Source organism: Euphorbia lathyris, chromosome 7 (assembly GCF_963576675.1).
Source record: "Euphorbia lathyris chromosome 7, ddEupLath1.1, whole genome shotgun sequence".
In the NCBI taxonomy this organism is placed as follows: Eukaryota; Viridiplantae; Streptophyta; class Magnoliopsida; order Malpighiales; family Euphorbiaceae; genus Euphorbia; species Euphorbia lathyris.
In genome coordinates this window covers 39,667,440-39,684,137 of record NC_088916.1, presented here as the reverse complement: position 1 = coordinate 39,684,137, position 16,698 = coordinate 39,667,440, and the positions used below count along the sequence as shown (strand labels likewise).

At 33.2% G+C, this 16,698-nt stretch overlaps 1 protein-coding gene across 3 annotated transcripts; it reads left to right on the top strand.

The window, feature by feature from the left end:
* Nucleotides 1-9,667: 9,667 nt before the first annotated feature.
* Nucleotides 9,668-16,438, top strand: LOC136235580 (GATA transcription factor 25). 3 transcript variants are annotated; one of them, XM_066025364.1, is made up of 8 exons: nt 9,668-9,852; nt 9,962-10,237; nt 10,542-10,625; nt 10,720-10,856; nt 13,211-13,318; nt 13,578-13,683; nt 16,027-16,086; nt 16,184-16,438. In XM_066025364.1, the coding sequence occupies exons 2-8, from the start codon at nt 9,965-9,967 to the stop codon at nt 16,253-16,255; spliced, it is 840 nt and encodes a 279-aa protein (XP_065881436.1). In that variant the 5' UTR covers nt 9,668-9,852; nt 9,962-9,964; the 3' UTR covers nt 16,256-16,438. The 3 variants fall into 3 exon arrangements, with proteins under 3 accessions (XP_065881436.1, XP_065881438.1, XP_065881437.1); XM_066025366.1 differs by having other exon boundaries at nt 9,936-10,237; XM_066025365.1 differs by having other exon boundaries at nt 9,669-10,237.
* Nucleotides 16,439-16,698: the final 260 nt, after the last annotated feature.

The window sequence follows — 16,698 nt, the reverse complement described above, 5'->3', positions numbered from 1 at the left end:
TAAATTTTGTAGAACTCTTAGATATAGTATGGATAAAATAATATTTTTATAGATAAAAATAATAATATAATTAAAATTAATATATTATATATTTTATTATATATTTTATCAGTAAAAGAGGAGGAAGTGACACCTCAGCTCTATCGTTATTGTTTTATATTAAAAGAGCAGGTACGACCGCCTTACTTTTCCTTGTTCTTCGGCTTATAGATTCTGATCTTTTGCTTTCTACGTGTAGGTGGTCAAACCTGATTTAGGGAAGTATTGGTCCTCTAAGTATGGTACCAAGGGGTCTTTGAAGAGCGAGGCGGTCGTGAATGACTTAGATGAAGCCATTGGCCAGCTTGGAGAGGTTAAGGAGAATCAGACCAAATTCTTTGGGTCAGATCATGCCAAGATGGGGAAAAGGGATCTCATTTCAGTAAGCTTTTCTCTTCTTGTTTTACATTTTTGGATGAAAGAGTGATCTCTATGAGAGAGAGTTTGTTTCTAAATGGGCTTCTTACCTTGTCAGGCTTATGCTCACATGCGCGCAATGGAGGCGGATCTTCTCCAGGGAGTCGCGGATAAAGCTACTATTAAGAGGCTGGAGAATGATGTAGCTGTTGCTAATGCAAATGCGGCTGCCGCCATTGCCCTTAATCAAAGTAAGGATGACGAGATCCGCGAACTGAAAGAGAAGATGGAGAAGGACGCGGAGGATCACAAAGCCGCACTGATGAGTACAGAGCTTATGGCGGGTAGTCGAGCATATTATTATGGCGAGCGGATCATGGCTTACGTCAGAGTCGCCTACCCAGAGATTGACTTTGTGGATCCGGAGTACGTGGTCCCCGAGGTCGAGGATGCCATTAGATATGACCGAGTGCCAAATCCCCGCGACTTTATCCGTGACCAGGTTCGGAAAGAGCTGAAAGGATCAGACGAAGAAGTCAAACCAATTGTCAACCTTGACGCGGATGACCTTGGTGAAACCTCTAAGGAGACAGGGGATCAGGCGGGTGTAGCGGAGATCAATGACTCGGCTCCTCAAACGGGGGTTCTTGATAAGGAGACAAAGGTCCCTTTAAAGGATGCACCTCTTGAGAAGGGATCCCAAGAGGATAATGTTGTGAACATTTAATTTTATTGTAACTAAGTACAGTTTTTGTTGAAACTTTTTGGTCCTTAGTCTTAACTTCTATGCTTTATATCTTTCAGCAAGTAAATTGTATTTAGGACTTATTTTGCTAGTTCGAGGTAGGTGGCCAGCCATATCTCGGAATGTGAGCCTTTTTTGAAGGCTTTTGAACTTTTTTATTCCTTTTGAGGAAGTTAAGCTGACTTAGGCGATCGATTTGCTTCCTATCTTTGAGGTGAATCGATCCGCCACTAGGTCTTGAAACTCTTCTTTGGGAAGAATATTTGAGGATGTAAAGATCTCACGTCTGAGAAATTTTTAATCCTTCTCCGATGGCGGTTAATCATTTCCTATCTTTGAGGTAGATTGATCCGCCATCCGAGTTTGATGCCCTCCTATCTTTGAGGAGAAGGTAAATGTGCTATAATAGCGTTGCTCTACCATGGGAATGCTTTTGTTGCCTCCCCATTTTTGAATCTGGAATATTTATATTTCTGCAAAAAGATACTTAAGAAGGAAATTGTAAATGAAAATTTCTCTTTATTAAATGGCGATCCGCCTTATTATAGCAAATTGGTCTTATATGTGAGCGTCATTAAAACCTTTAATAAGAAAAACCGCATGGGATAAAACCTTACTAAAGGAAAAAGAGTACTCAAGACCTTGGTTACATTTTATTCTCTGGCGAAATACTAGCGGAGGTTCTGAATATTCCACGTCCGTGGCAGTGTGTTCCCCTCCATATCTTTGATCTTGAAGGTGGCGGGTCCAATTTTGGTGACTATCTAGAGAATTAGAGAGATTTTAGGGATTAATTTAGATTCTGAGAACTTTTAGTTATAGATATGCAGAGAATTAGAGAGATTTTAGGGATTAATTTAAATTTTGTAGAACTCTTAGATATAGTGCGGATAAAATAATTTTTTTTAGATAAATATAATAATATAATTAAAATTAAAATATTATATATTATATTATGTTTTTTATCAGTAAAAAAGGAGGAAGTGATACTTCAGCTCCATTGTTACTGTTTTATATTATATATAGATATGTAAAGAATTAGAGAGATTTTAGGGATTAATTTAGATTCTGTAGAACTTTTAGATATAGTTATGCAAAGAATCAGAGAGATTTTAGGGATTAATTTAAATTCTGTAGAACTCTTAGATATAGTACGGACAAAAATAATCTTTTTATAGATAAATATAATAATATAATTAAAATATTATATATTATATTATGTTTTTTATCAGTAAAAAAGGAGGAAGTGACACCTCAGCTCCATCGTTACTGTTTTATATTATATATAGATATGTAGAGAATTAGAGAGATTTTAGAGATTAATTTAGATTCTGTAGAACTTTTAGATATAGATATGCAGGGAATTGGAGAGATTTTAGGGATTAATTTAAATTCTGTAGAACTCTTAGATATAGTACGGATAAAAAGAATCTTTTTATAGATAAATATAATAATATAATTAAAATTAAAATATTATATATTATATAGTATATTACGTTTTTTATCAGTAAAAAAGGAGGAAGTGACACCTCAGCTCCATCGTTATTGTTTTATATTATATATAGATATATAGAGAATTAGAGAGATTTTAGGGATTAATTTAGATTCTGTAGAACTTTTAGATATAGATATGCAGAGAATTAAAGAGATTTTAGGGATTAATTTAAATTCTGTAGAACTCTTAGATATAGTACGGATAAAAGAATCTTTTTATAGATAAATATAATAATATAATTAGAATTAATATATTATATATTATATTATATATTTTATCAGTAAAAAAGGAGGAAGTGACACCTCAGCTCCATCGTTATTGTTTTATATTATATATAGATTAAAAAAAATAGGGTAAAGTGTTGTGTTCGAAACACATCACATTATGCTGTGTTTCGAACACAACTTATTGTTTAATTATGAAAATGGTACATCAGCTTGAGCTGATGTACCACTTGTGCAAAACTTTGATGGGCGGCAATTGTTGCCCTTTTGGAAGCAATACTGCTTGTCGTTACGGATGCGATCCGCGATAGAGGACGAACCCGGTTTTCGTCCCCGTCACATTTGTTTTCGTTTCTGAATATTTCAGAAATATTTTAGTTTCTAGAAAACTAAAATTTATATATAGAATTAATTAATCCATATAATTTAATCGTTGTTTATTTTAAATTGTATAGATTGAATTGAGTTGTCTAATTAAAGTTACTTGATACGGTTAATTAGGCGAAATATTTCATTGATACAAAATTAAAATTTAGGAACAACAAATCAGCCCATATAAGTTTATTGATATATAATTGTTATAATTAATAAAAGGATATAGTAATTATGTGTTTTAATTTGATTTTACAAACCGTTTTGTGCTTAATAATTATATTCAATATATTGGTTAAACACGTTAAACAATTTCGGTAAAATAGTTAAACACAATAATAATCTCTCGTCTTAAAAGTTGTGTTTTGGAATTGATTTTGATGTTTAATTATTTGTATGTGATACAGTTGAATTAAACACGTTAAATAATTTTGGTAAAATAATTGAACATAAATAATTAATATTTTGTGTAGTTATATTTTGAATGACTAATTAAGTTTATATTTGATATATTTTAATTAGAATAAAATATAAATAATACAAAATTTAATTAAAGGTTAATTTGATAGTAAAGTTAATTAAAAGGCTAAATTGACAGTAAAATTAATTTAAGGGTTAATTTGATTAACTAAAATATTACATAAATAGTTTATGTAATCAACCAATTAAATTTATTTAATTGAGTCTTTGCATGTTTGGTGTTATGGATATATTTAGACCCCTCTATAATTGTTATTTAGTCTTTTGGTATTTCGGAAATAGGGCATGCGAGTCCTGTCTTATCTACTCTCTATTGTATTTCTCTTCTAAATATCCCTTCAAATTAGTTGAAGTATTCTAAAGTAGTATAGAAATTAAATATTATTGTAAATCGAGGCGCCAAGGAAAAGACAGAGGACCTGAAGGATAAATATGTAATAGTTAGTATTTACCCTAGGGTGACCTTTATTCCGTTTCTGGCTCAACGGAATAAATTTAGATAATATGTCCATAACCGCCAATATAAATTGTATGTGTCTGATGTATGCTAAAGCAAATCAAGACTAGGTTAGATTATGAGACTTAAAATAAAGTCCCTCACTAAATAAAAGTTAAGTCATAAGCAAGTTATAAAATCAGTTGCCCCCCTAATATTATAATTCAGCCGCCAATATCTGGGGGCCTTTGGGTGACTGAGAGTCTCAGGACTCGGGGTCTTATAGATAACACCTTAATTATCGAAAAATGTTTTCACAAATATGTAAGGTTAATGACTTAAAGTGGCTGAGAGTAATTGGGCGAGTCGTCTGGATTATTTAAAGCTATTGGGCAATATGGTTGGGATTAATATTAAAAACATATAAGTTACTAATGTGGTTAGTAACCCAACAACCTAGGAATCACATAGTTGATGTGATTGATTACATGAATCTACCTATTAAGGGGAGTGAACTTGTTTGAGTCATTCAAGGTAAGCTTCATAAGATAGGATCCTAGCTCACTAAAAGTGTGTGAAATTCTTCGAATTAATATAGAGGGTTATTAATTTGGAAAAATAGTGGGAGCAATTTAAACAACTAAAGTCCTATTTTAAATTGAATATGTTAAAGCAAATGAATAAACATTCGTCACTCTATCTCACTCTCAAGTTAAAGTAAATACGCTGAATCATCATATCTAAAATGGATCTACATAATATTTTAACCGATAACAAATTGAATAGTTCAAAATTCACCAACTATTTTGGCAAAACTCAGAATTCCCATTGCATATGAACCACTTGACTAATTTCCCATTGTATGACAGACGTTTTGAATGAAACAACAGCAATTTTACCCTATTTTTTGGAAAGATTTTGAGCCTAAATGCAAGAACAAAACATTAAACTTTGTTCTATATTTTTCTGAGTGTTGTCCAACTCTAGTTTGAAATTCTAGAACTTGCCATCTTATGCATTTCGAGACCACATTGATGTATTCGAGTATTAAAAATGACAAGGGCAGTATGTTTTTTTTTCCTGTTAGCCATTTCAAATAAACTTTGAACCCTTAGTCTTGCCCAAGACTAACAAACAAAATAACAGTACCAACCCTTAGTTAGCCACATTTGATCCTTTTCCCCGTTCTTGACATACCCCTGTTCAAATCCCTTAGCCAGGGACGTTCTAGCCATCAGAGTCTGTACATTCTCTCACTTATTTATGTGTTTAGTTGCTGTTTTAAGCAATCTCTTCAAATTAACCACAAATTCATCAAAGTATAAGGATTTAGCATAAATCCTTTAGTTATAAGTGGTTGTGCTTCAAAATGTGTCTAAATGGACATTAGCTTGAAAATTAGTAGCTTTCTTATTCTAGTTTGAAGTATTATCTTTAGTAAAAAAAAGAAAAAGAAAAACAAAGCCTCAAAGAAAAAAATCAGAGGCAGAAAAAAAAAGCAAAAAGAACGAAACAAATTTTTGTTTAGTTTGTTCATTTCAGTTTGTTTACAATTGATTAAGTCCGTCTCATTCATTCATTCTGAAGTTTGAGAATTGTAAGTAATTTGTACATAATTGTGTTTTGGTTTTCATTTTTGGCCATTTCCATTTTGATCAATTACCCTTCTCCTTTATTTCCTTTTCAAACCTTACCCCCAGCCAATGTTACACCCTGTTTTTAAGTCTCTTTGATTTAGTGTCTTGAATTCATACTAAGTGGTGGAGATTTGATATATCGGCAAGCTTATGGTAATTCCATTCTAGGTTGCGACTTGAGTGATTTCTTGAAATTAATTATAGCCTAAACACTTGAGTGCAATGAGTGATTTTCGTGAGTGTGTTGTTGATTTCAATTCATACCTTATGTACATGGTCAAAAGCTTGTTTGATGAGATTTTTCAAATGGTTACATTGTATGTTTAAACATGAATAATGTTTTGGCTTTGAGAGTTGATGGCTGATAATCTTTACATTATGAGGGGGGATCGGGAAAGACTAATAAACACGAAATCATAAGAGTAAAGAGCTATTGACATGATCTGATATGCCTAGGGACAAGCATTGGGTAAGTGTGGGGTGTTTTGATAAGTGTCAAATTCAACGTTCAAATGTCCACTTTAGTGCTAGGTTATTTAATTAATTTAGTGTTATTTTAGGTATTATTGCTCGTTTTGGTATGATTTGTCTCCACATGACTCAAATGATAAAAAGGAGCAGAATTGGACCTAACTTGAAGAAACTTTGGACTAAAAAACGAAATTGGAGTTACTCTTGCCCAAGACTAGCTGAATCAAAAGAGCTGAAATGAAATGGAGTTAGTCTTGCCCAAGACTAGCTGAATCAAGGGAGTTGAAACGAAAATGGAGTTAGTCTTGCCCAAGACTAAGACCTCCGAACTGATGATGTTTAGATTGATCAGGACTCTTTCCTACTCAAAGAAGAAGGTAGAAAATAAGGGATATGAGAAGATTAGAAAAGATTTGTGATGGGGAAAGATATTCTTTTGTTAGCTAATTTGGAGGGATATATCTTATTTACAAAAAACATTAGGTTTTTCAGATTAGATTATCTCTCTCTTCTTTCTTAGATTTTGACATTTTCCAGAGAATGTATTTTTCATACTGAAAAACTCGATACACTTATTTTGTTCTTAATGGCTATTCATAGCTAAACCCTTTATTTCGGTTAAGGGATAATTCAAAGGCAGGAATCTTCAAGTATTATGAGATCGTTTTTCTTCTAATATTTCTCTTTATTCATATCATTTGCTTATTCACTGTGTTTAGGGATTTTATCTCCATTGTTAGTTTGCTTTTGAATGGTAACGACCGATTGTTCATTTGATTAAACTGGCATACAACTGTCTGATTAAACTAGATAATCAAAGAGTCATTATTTAGTTAAATCCGAGTAAGTAGTAATTGATGCTATAAAGTTGAACTCTATATTGTATTTGGGGATAATCGAATTGACAACTGAGAACTCTCCATGTGACATTAATACATCTATTTTTGACTTTATCACATCAAGTGTGAGTAATTAAGTTTCTGAATCGATATCGCTGAGAATCGGTTGGCTTAGATTAGGTTCTTCTAATTCATAACGCTGTTAACGGATTGAATCTTAGCCGCCGAGGTAAGGTTATTCGTTAATTAGGAGTTAACTATAGTCTTACTTAGTTAATTCATTATTTAGGAAGAATATACCAAACTAGTCTGATATGCAATTTAGAAGAAACATCATTTCTCTCAATGATCAAGACTAACTAGATTCCTTGCTTGAGAATCCCTTAGCTGAAATTCTAATTAATCATTTTATTCAATTTCAACTCAACTTCATTACTTTTGTTAATTTGGCAATCATCTATTACAATTCCCCCTTTTTACTTTATATTCATTTGCTTGGTTATATTTACAAATTAGATCAGTATTAGTCCTTTGGGTACGACCTTTGCTTACCCTTGTGCAAGCCTAAGGGCTGTGAAGTTATATTTATTTTTGGTGGATTCGACAACCATCAGGCCTCTTGTGGAAGAATTAACTGGAAATCTTTGCAAGGTGATAGGGTTAAGAGTAGAAATGAAGATTTTACTTAACCTATCTATTCAGAGTTAATTCTACTTGAACAAGTAAAACATACGTCTCATTATATGTAACTTGACATATTCCATAGTTACAGTTTCGTCTAAGGATATAGCTGATAAAGGATCGAATTATATTGGACCTAATACTGAAAGGTAAACGTCAGAATCTACCTGACTCCTTATTGCTCTAGGGGAATGTGACGATTCTGATAAAACAGTCTATGCACTCATTCCGTTATATGTTTAAGATTAAATTAGTTCGGTTAAATTAATGTAAATAAACATATACGGCTAGATGCGGTAAGAACCTAATGGATCACACACAAAATTAAGACCAGAGGATGGAATGGTAATTTAAAGAGAGAGAAACCAAGGGGGCCGAAATTTATAGTAGATTAATTAGATGAATTAATTGATTTATTTAGATAAATATAATTAGGTTATATTTATGGTTAAATCAATTAAAGGGATAATGTTTTTTTCGAAAAGGGATAATGTTAATTAGATAGTATAATGAGATTATACATCTATATTAGTATCCTAACCTAATTAATTATTTTAATGGGATTAGGATAATGTTTGTTAAATATATTTATATTTTATATAGATAATATTTGATAAATATTTTTTATTATCTAATTAGAAAATCTAATGTGGTTAGGAATCTAATTAACTAAACCTAATGGAATTAGGATTCAATAAATTAAAGACTATAAATAGACCCCTAGCCTATAGAAATCCGGCCAACACAATAGAAGAATCAGATTTTCTTTTCGTTTCTCATTCAGCACAATTACCTCTTCCATTCATTCGTTTCTTAATTTGTATGGATATCGTTAGAGGCAATCTACACTTGCCTATTTTGGTTGATTACTAACATTTCAGTTTTGTTTTTGTTTGTGTCGTGATTGACGTGATATCCATGTGGGCACTTTGTTTGCCACGGTAGATAGTTCGTCAACCAAGGTACATATGTTTAATCTCTTTTTATATGAAATAACGATTTAATAGATCTTGGGAAAGGGAAGTAGATAAAGTTTATAGTTCCGCTGTGCCTGGACTTGTCTAATTTCCCTTCAACAATAGATAATCAAGTTAAGCTATTCGTGCCTAAATTGCCATTTCCTCAAAAACTGAAAAAGGCCGCACTTGATAAGAAATTTGCTAGGTTTCTAGTAATTTTTAGCAAACTAGAAATTAACATTCCACTAACATAGGCATTTGAGGAAATGCCTACGCATGCAAAGTTTCTTAAAAATAGGTTGTCTAAAAAGAAGAAATTTGGGGAAGACGAAGTTGTGGGGAGAACCAAAACCAAAGTGATCTCTAATAACATTTTATTTTACATAGATTCAGAAACTTTCTTATGAGAAAAAAAGGGTTAAGGTATAAAAATATTCCTAACGTTTTGGATCAGGAGCAATTTTACCCCTAACATTGATAAATTAGGTCAATTTGAGAAATAATTCATTAAACTGTCTTCTCGGTCATGAATCTTGTCATCTACACTTCACACGTGCGTCAATCACAAACATATGTTGGGATGTGAAAAAAATACACTGTATTTTTGTACGAATTAGATAAAAAAATTCAAAAAATTCAAAAAATTCACCGAATATATATATATTAATCTTCAATTTCTATTATTAAATTATAAAAAAACATGAAATCTTTTTTTGGAACGAATTGTTATGTAATTGGTGCAGAATAAGGAACAAAAATACATGTGTAATTGACCAAATTTATCAATATTAAAAGAAAAAAATTGCATCATTTCAGATGTTAGAGATAAAATTGCTCTTAACCCAAAATCGATAAAAAAAAAAAAAACAAGAGTCCCACTGGCCCATCTCGTTTGGCCATACCATACCGCCACATGCTCAACAAGAGCAGAACGCGGCACTTTAAGGCCAATGTCCAAAATCATCGTACGGCACCTCATATCTCAAACACACACAGCCGCGTAGCATTCCTCCCTCTCTCTCTCTGGCTTTCGTTTTTCCAAACCTCACTCCCTCGCCCCTTTCTCTATTTTCTCCTCTTATCGTTGTACTCTTTTCACTTCACTCACTCGATTAGGGTTAGGGTTTTGTCTATTTTCCTCTATTGCTTATCAATTTTTTCCTCCCTGTAATGCTTCAATTTCCTTCTTTTCTGCCTCAGATTTACCAATGTATGGTCATTCGCAGCCTATGAATGTACATCATCAGATCGCTGCAGCTACCGGTCACTCCGGCGATGATGAAGACGGTGTTGCTGGGGAACCAATCGACCATCATCACATTCGCTATGAAGATGGCAACGCTACTGGTGTTGTTGTGGAGGATGTCACTCCCGACTCTGTCTACGCTCCTGGAAGTGGCGGTGGTTCTGAGTTAGCTGTACACCGAACCGACGTCTCTAGTCAACTCACATTGACATTTCGCGGCCAAGTTTACGTCTTTGATGCAGTAACGCCAGATAAGGTACTCTTTTTTTGTCCCTAAATTCTTTCTTTTAGGGTTTTATTTGGTTGTTTGTGGGAATATAGAGGAGGAAAGGGAAGGCATTGATTGTTTTAGAAATTCAGAGGCTTTTCATTGGTTGAAGAAAAGTTTGCCAGAATTGTATTCCATAGTCTAATTTAACTTCAAATTTGAGCTCCCACCCACCCAGAAAAGAAGGGGGCAAGCTCTCAGATTCGACTTAGTTTCATTCTTGTGCCTTTCACTAATTTCACATTTCTTCATTTGAAATTTCGATCACAAGGTATATTTGGTATTCATACAGGTTCAAGCAGTGTTACTATTATTAGGAGGATGTGAATTAACTTCGGGTCCTCATGGTCTGGAAGTAACATCTCAAAGCCAACGGGTATCTTCTGGATTACGAAAGTAGTATTTGTTATTGCAGATATAGTATTCTTGTAGTTTTCCTCTTATCTATGGTCTAATTTTTATTCTTGTAGGGTGCTGTGCTAGACTATCCTGTACGCTGTACTCAACCTCAGAGAGCTGCCTCATTAAATAGATTCCGGCAGAAGAGGAAAGAGAGATGCTTTGATAAGAAAGTTAGATATAGTGTTCGCCAAGAGGTTGCGCTCAGGTGTGGTTATGTGCTGATATTTTGCATTAAGATAGAATGCCGCTTTAGTTTGCTAAGAATGACAAAGTTCAATTACTTTATTGGTTTATAAAACTAGTATTTACATTTAAATGCTAGTACTGAAGTGCTAACATGTACTATAACACATACTATTTCAGTTATACTTATAAGAGCATCTCCAACGGTCTCTTAATTTGGCTCTTAAGTTAAAATTTGAGGAGAGAGAGTTAAAAATCAACTCCAACTGGCTCTTAGTGGCTTCTCAAATTACTAAGAGCCTCTCCATCCTCCCTGTTAATAGGAAGCCTCTCTCCACTCTCATCTTGTTCACCATAGAGAAATTTTTTTAGTTAATCAATGTAAATTCATTAATTTCACTTTATATTAATTGCATTTCTTAATTTGTGTGAAACAACCTAGAATGACCTATATTTTGGAATGGAGGGTGTAATAATGTATTATTGATGAGTCTCCCTCCTATCACTCTTGTTAATATAACAATAATTAATAATTTTAATGATAAAATAATAAATAAGGAGCGAATATGAGGAGTATTGTTGGAGATGCAATGTCTTAGTCACTCCTCAAATCACTAAGAGTCAATTGTTATTAAGAGTCCCTTGGAGATGCTTTAACTGCTATAAGAGGAGACTACTGCAATAGATTGTCTCAACCCTTGTAAAAACTTCATAATTTGATGGAAACTTAGTGTAATTTATGAAGTATTTTTTAGAGAATTCCTTTTACTGGGTCACAAGACATTATGGAAGTATTGGGTGCACTATTAGTTTTTTTCTTATAACATTTTATAGTAGGGTTTGGGGCGTTGAATATTTTGTGCAAATCAAGCAATTAAAAATAATTGCTATTCATTTCAGCCTTTACAGTATTTTTGAATTTTTATAACATTTTATGCGGTTTAACACTTATGGAAAGTGTGAATAATTTATGCAAGAACCAGACGTTGCGGTTAGAAACACTTGCTGAAAGGAATTTCTTGTTACAGACATAGAAAAAACCTCAGCAGTGATTCTATGAAATCTCTTTATCTGACTGTAAAGTGTCAACTAGGTTTTAAAGTATCTTTGAGAGAAAACTTGCAGTTTAGAAGTTTTCAAGGAATTGCGTATACCGGTGCTTTCTCAAAGGTGTTAAGATTATGGATCTAGATTTTGATATGTGGGACAGTATATGCAGAAATCAGCATTAAATATATAAAACCTTTAATGAACTCATATTGGAAATCTGAGATGCACTGATGCAAGCTATTACCATGAAAAAAAGGAAATTCTAATTAGTAAGCGTAACTTGAATTTGGAAGCTTAATTTGAGATAGAAAGTACATTCTTCTCGCTACTTTGTCTAGTCAGTCCTACTTGCTGCTGTTGGGAGTGCCCTTGGTTTTTTCTTTGAGCAAGCTAGTTACACTTTTTACATAAAAGTTGTCACACCAAACAATTGTTACTCCAATAAAAAAACATTTTTTTTTTGACCCGTATAAGGCTAATAAGCCCCAACTCATGCATTTTTGTAGCTTTATCCCTCGCGATCCTTCCATTGAATTTTTTTTTAAGTATATTTTTTGGATAAGGTCCAAATTTATCCCTAACGTATGAAATGGTAAAATTTTGCCCCTACGTTTCCAAGTAGGATCGATTTTACCCCTACCTGATGGAAAATTTGAACATATTGGTTTGAGCTTAATTTGATTGTCACATTGGACCTTCCAAACAAGTTTGTCGATAAATGTGTTAATAACGTAGTAACCCTAGTAAACGTTTTAGATATAATTGATGTTTAGAAGTTCTGATGTGACACTTAAATTAGTGACTCAAATAACGATAAACCTTCATATTTTCTTTCATGTAGGGGTAAAATTTTATCATTTCATATGTCAGGGGTAAATATGCACTTCCCCAACAACAATAGGGACAAATTTAGATCTTATCCTTTAGAATTTGCTCTATATTGTTGACCAAAATCAGTAATCTAAAGATTAAAGAAAATTGTAGAATACAATTCATAGTTGGGTATAGTGCTGTTTTTAGCTTCGTGAAAATTGTGTTAGGTTATGGACTCATGTTGCATGAATTACTAGTTTGACTTATTTCGCTCTTCATTTATTATTGTTTTTCTTTTATACAGATTTTGTGGTGGCATATTATTGTTTCTAAACAATTTAAGGATTATTATCTTTTAATTAATGTTGATATGTAGTTCTTCGGTTCTTTCTGCGACATGTAATGAAATTTTAATGAGAAGAAATTCATGGTACAGTATATGGTCTGCTGTGGAGTAATGAATTTGAATTAGTTATCAAATTTGCCTTACCCACTTCATTTTTACTGCTTCAGGATGCAGCGAAACAAGGGTCAATTTACTTCTTCCAAGAAGTCGGATGGAACATATGGTTGGGGTATTGGTCAGGATTCAGGTCGGGATGATAGCCAGCAAGAAACTTCGTAAGTTATGCATAATCATATGGGGTTTTACTGCTTATCTTATGTGTAGTGGAATTGTGAGAATAAGAGAGAAGGGAAAAAACGTGGATGTGAATTTCTCTTCCATTCTGACATATTTATGCTGTATTTTTTCTTCTCCACTTGGGGTTTGATTGTATAAAAAGAATATTTTTATTGTTGCTTTGCTTAATTAATGTGCTAATTTGATTTGGAAAAGGATTAGAAAGATAATCATTTCCTGTGGGTTTGCACTCTTTAGGTGTACACATTGTGGCATCAGTTCAAAATCAACTCCAATGATGCGGCGTGGTCCATCTGGTCCAAGGTCACTTTGCAATGCCTGTGGACTCTTCTGGGCAAATAGGGTCAGTATATGTAATGAAGTTGTTATTCACATCTGAACTATTTGATTGTCTTACATCTTTTGCACCACATGCATTTGCTTAATAGGCTGATCTTTGCATGCTATTTTCCTTGTCAGCCTTCTAGACATGTTGTACTATAGTTCGATTGGAACTGTAGATGACAGTTGATGTCCAGTTAAATAACTTGACTGTGCACATACTCTTTGCCCTAGCCACTAAGATTTTGTTGTTTATTCTCTTAATTTGGCAAATAAGGAGTTCAACTGTTTGAGCTTGTTTAAAGAGATCCAAGAAAAATGGTGTAGAAGCTAACCAAGTGGCATTGATGAAAGTCTTACCACATCATAGTTGTCAAATCGAGATTCGACTCGTGAATCAAATCGAATCATAAGATTCGGTTCAAATTCATAATACTATAAAAAATAAAATATTTACCATGTTGAACACAATGTTAATGTCAAAAAAGAAATCATATCAACCAATTACTTAAAACTCAAATCCAATGCAAATGCAACCCTAATAAAACTACTGTAATTCACAAATCGGACTCTATTTAATAACTTAGTGGAGAGTTTGAGTTTGAGTTTCTGACTCTGTTTTTTTGCATTGTTGTCAACTTGATAAGACCAAATGGGACTAGTTTGAGTTGATAACTTGATAAATAACAATCAGACTAGAGGAGAGTGAGTTTAGGAGTTAGTATTGTTGAAGTTTTTAATGAACAGCGATGAGGACCCGGCTCAAAATAGATTTGAATCGTATGGTTCGAATCGTGAACCGTAAGCTTCTGTTATAATTTAGATTCACCCTATATATTCGGCTCGAAAAAGAGTTGAATCGAATCGTACGAATAGAATCGTGAATCCTAAGATTCTACTAACAGTTACGACATGCTTAAAACTTAAAATTACTATTTGTCTTGCTGGAGTTACAGAATTTTTATCTTTGTTTAAGGTCGAGTATTCATAGCCATTCTTTATTGATAATAGCATCCAAGGTATGCATAGTTCTTCATGAAAGCTTTTTGGAGGATAGGCTGTGTCTTATCAACTTCGTTTCATTAATTGGATAGGCTTGTGATTGTTAGGCCCTGTTCTTTTTGACTGAAATTAAATTAAATTAAATTAACTTAACTGAACTGAATGCTACTGAACTGAACTTAACTACACCAAATAATTAATTGAACTTAACTGAACTGAATGCTGCTGAACTGAATTGAACTGAACTGAACTTACTTATGCTGAAATTAAGTCAAAAAGAACAGGGCTAGTCTTCCAAGTATTATCATGAAGATTGGAAACGGGAATTAGAATTGGGTCTAGTTATTCTGAATGAAATGCTATTAATGACTTACAATCTTTTCAACGTTAGAAAATCCAAGATAAGCAAGGTTAACATTAGATGAAGTGTAGGTGCTCAAAGCAGTCACTCTTGGTCGTATGTTCCTCATGTAAAAGCATTTTTACAAGTTCAGGACATGGTGGTTGAAAAGGGAAACTGCTACAAGAGGTCTGATTGTAAAATCATTGCTAAGTTGAAGGGGATGCATCACTTGCAAAATTGCGGGTTTGCTCGTTATGCTCTATAACAATTGATTGTGGATCGGGAAAAGAAAGAAAACATTTAAAAAAGAAGAATTGAGGATACTAGGATGGTGTATAAGCACAAGGAAGTGCCATATAAAAGATGAATATCTTTGTAGAAGGTAGAAGTGACATGCATTGGGGAGGGTTGTTCGAATTGTTTTGCCTACGTCTGCAAACACACTGGTTCGGAAGAATGTTTTCATTCAATTTATGGAAATGAAAAACGCAAGATGAAATTAATTATGACATGTATGGCTGAAATGGTAAAAAAGGATTGCGAATCATTATGTGTTACTGAAAGTTTAATCTTAAATAATAGTGTAGAGGGTAAAATCAGTATAGCTGACCCAAATTGATTGTATTGGACCAAATATTAAGATTCATTTGTGCTGAGTTGTTCTGAAGATTTATTAGTTAGTTAAGTTGGATCCGCCTAGAAAGGTAGAGGGAGGGAGTCCAGAAAAATGCAATAACCTCTTACCATTTTGGTAAAGAGATGTTCCTCTTTGTCTTTGGTATAGCAAGATTGAGATATTAACGTCTAGGTTAAATGAGCTTTTAAAGAGGGCCAAAGGTGTCTGTGCATTAGCAATTTTATTTATGTAATTAAAATTTTAAATTTTGGATAATCATCAATGATGCACAAAAGACATAGAACCAAACTTATTGAGCTTTTCTCCAGCCAACTCTTGTATTTGATGTTGGAAATCAAGTTTTAGGTTAGGTGCATTTTTAAATAATTGTTGACAAAATGCAGGGAACATTAAGAGATCTGTCAAAGAAAAGCCAGGAGCATTCTCTGACACCTATGGAGCAGGTATGATCTTGAATCTTGTGGTTCTGCATGTATATTTTAGATGAGCTTTCTCTCTCTCTCTCTCTTAATAATGTGAATCTTGTTGTGTGTGTATTAGGGAGAGGGTGAAGCTAATGACTCAGACTCAGGAAATGCAATGCATACACATAACAACCTTATTACTTACTAAAATGATGTTGTTAGCATGTGGTGAATGATTGATTCAAGTTGAAGATTTTCTAGGAAGGGACTTGTTTCAGCTTGTTCTCTGTAATGTACAGATTTTATAGTGTCATCATTAATTAATGAAACACATGGAGGCTATCTTCTGCCTCTTGAGGATTTTATTCATAAAAGCTTCACCTTTCCATCATCTTTTATAATGCAAAATGCCCTTTAGTTAATCTGTATGTGCATTACCTGCATCATATTTTATATTCTGTATTACAAAAATAATATTTTAAATGAATCTTCCATTTCAATTTGGGTCCATTTGGTTGTCCTAGAAAACAAATTTCTTTTTATAGTTCTAATCAAGGCCTAATACATCTCAAGCTCCCTGAACTTGTCCATGGCTCCCTGAACTTTTTTAATGTCTAGCTCCATAAACTTGCTTATTCCAATAACTAAATA

Excerpts from the sequence above, each read along its gene's own strand:
- LOC136235580 (XM_066025366.1), top strand. The coding sequence starts at position 9,944 with ATGTATGGTCATTCGCAGCCTATGAATGTACATCATCAGATCGCTGCA. Across the intron at positions 10,626-10,719 it reads TAACATCTCAAAGCCAACGG|GGTGCTGTGCTAGACTATCC; the intron begins GTATCTTCTGGA and ends TTATTCTTGTAG. Across the intron at positions 10,857-13,210 it reads CGCCAAGAGGTTGCGCTCAG|GATGCAGCGAAACAAGGGTC; the intron begins GTGTGGTTATGT and ends TTACTGCTTCAG.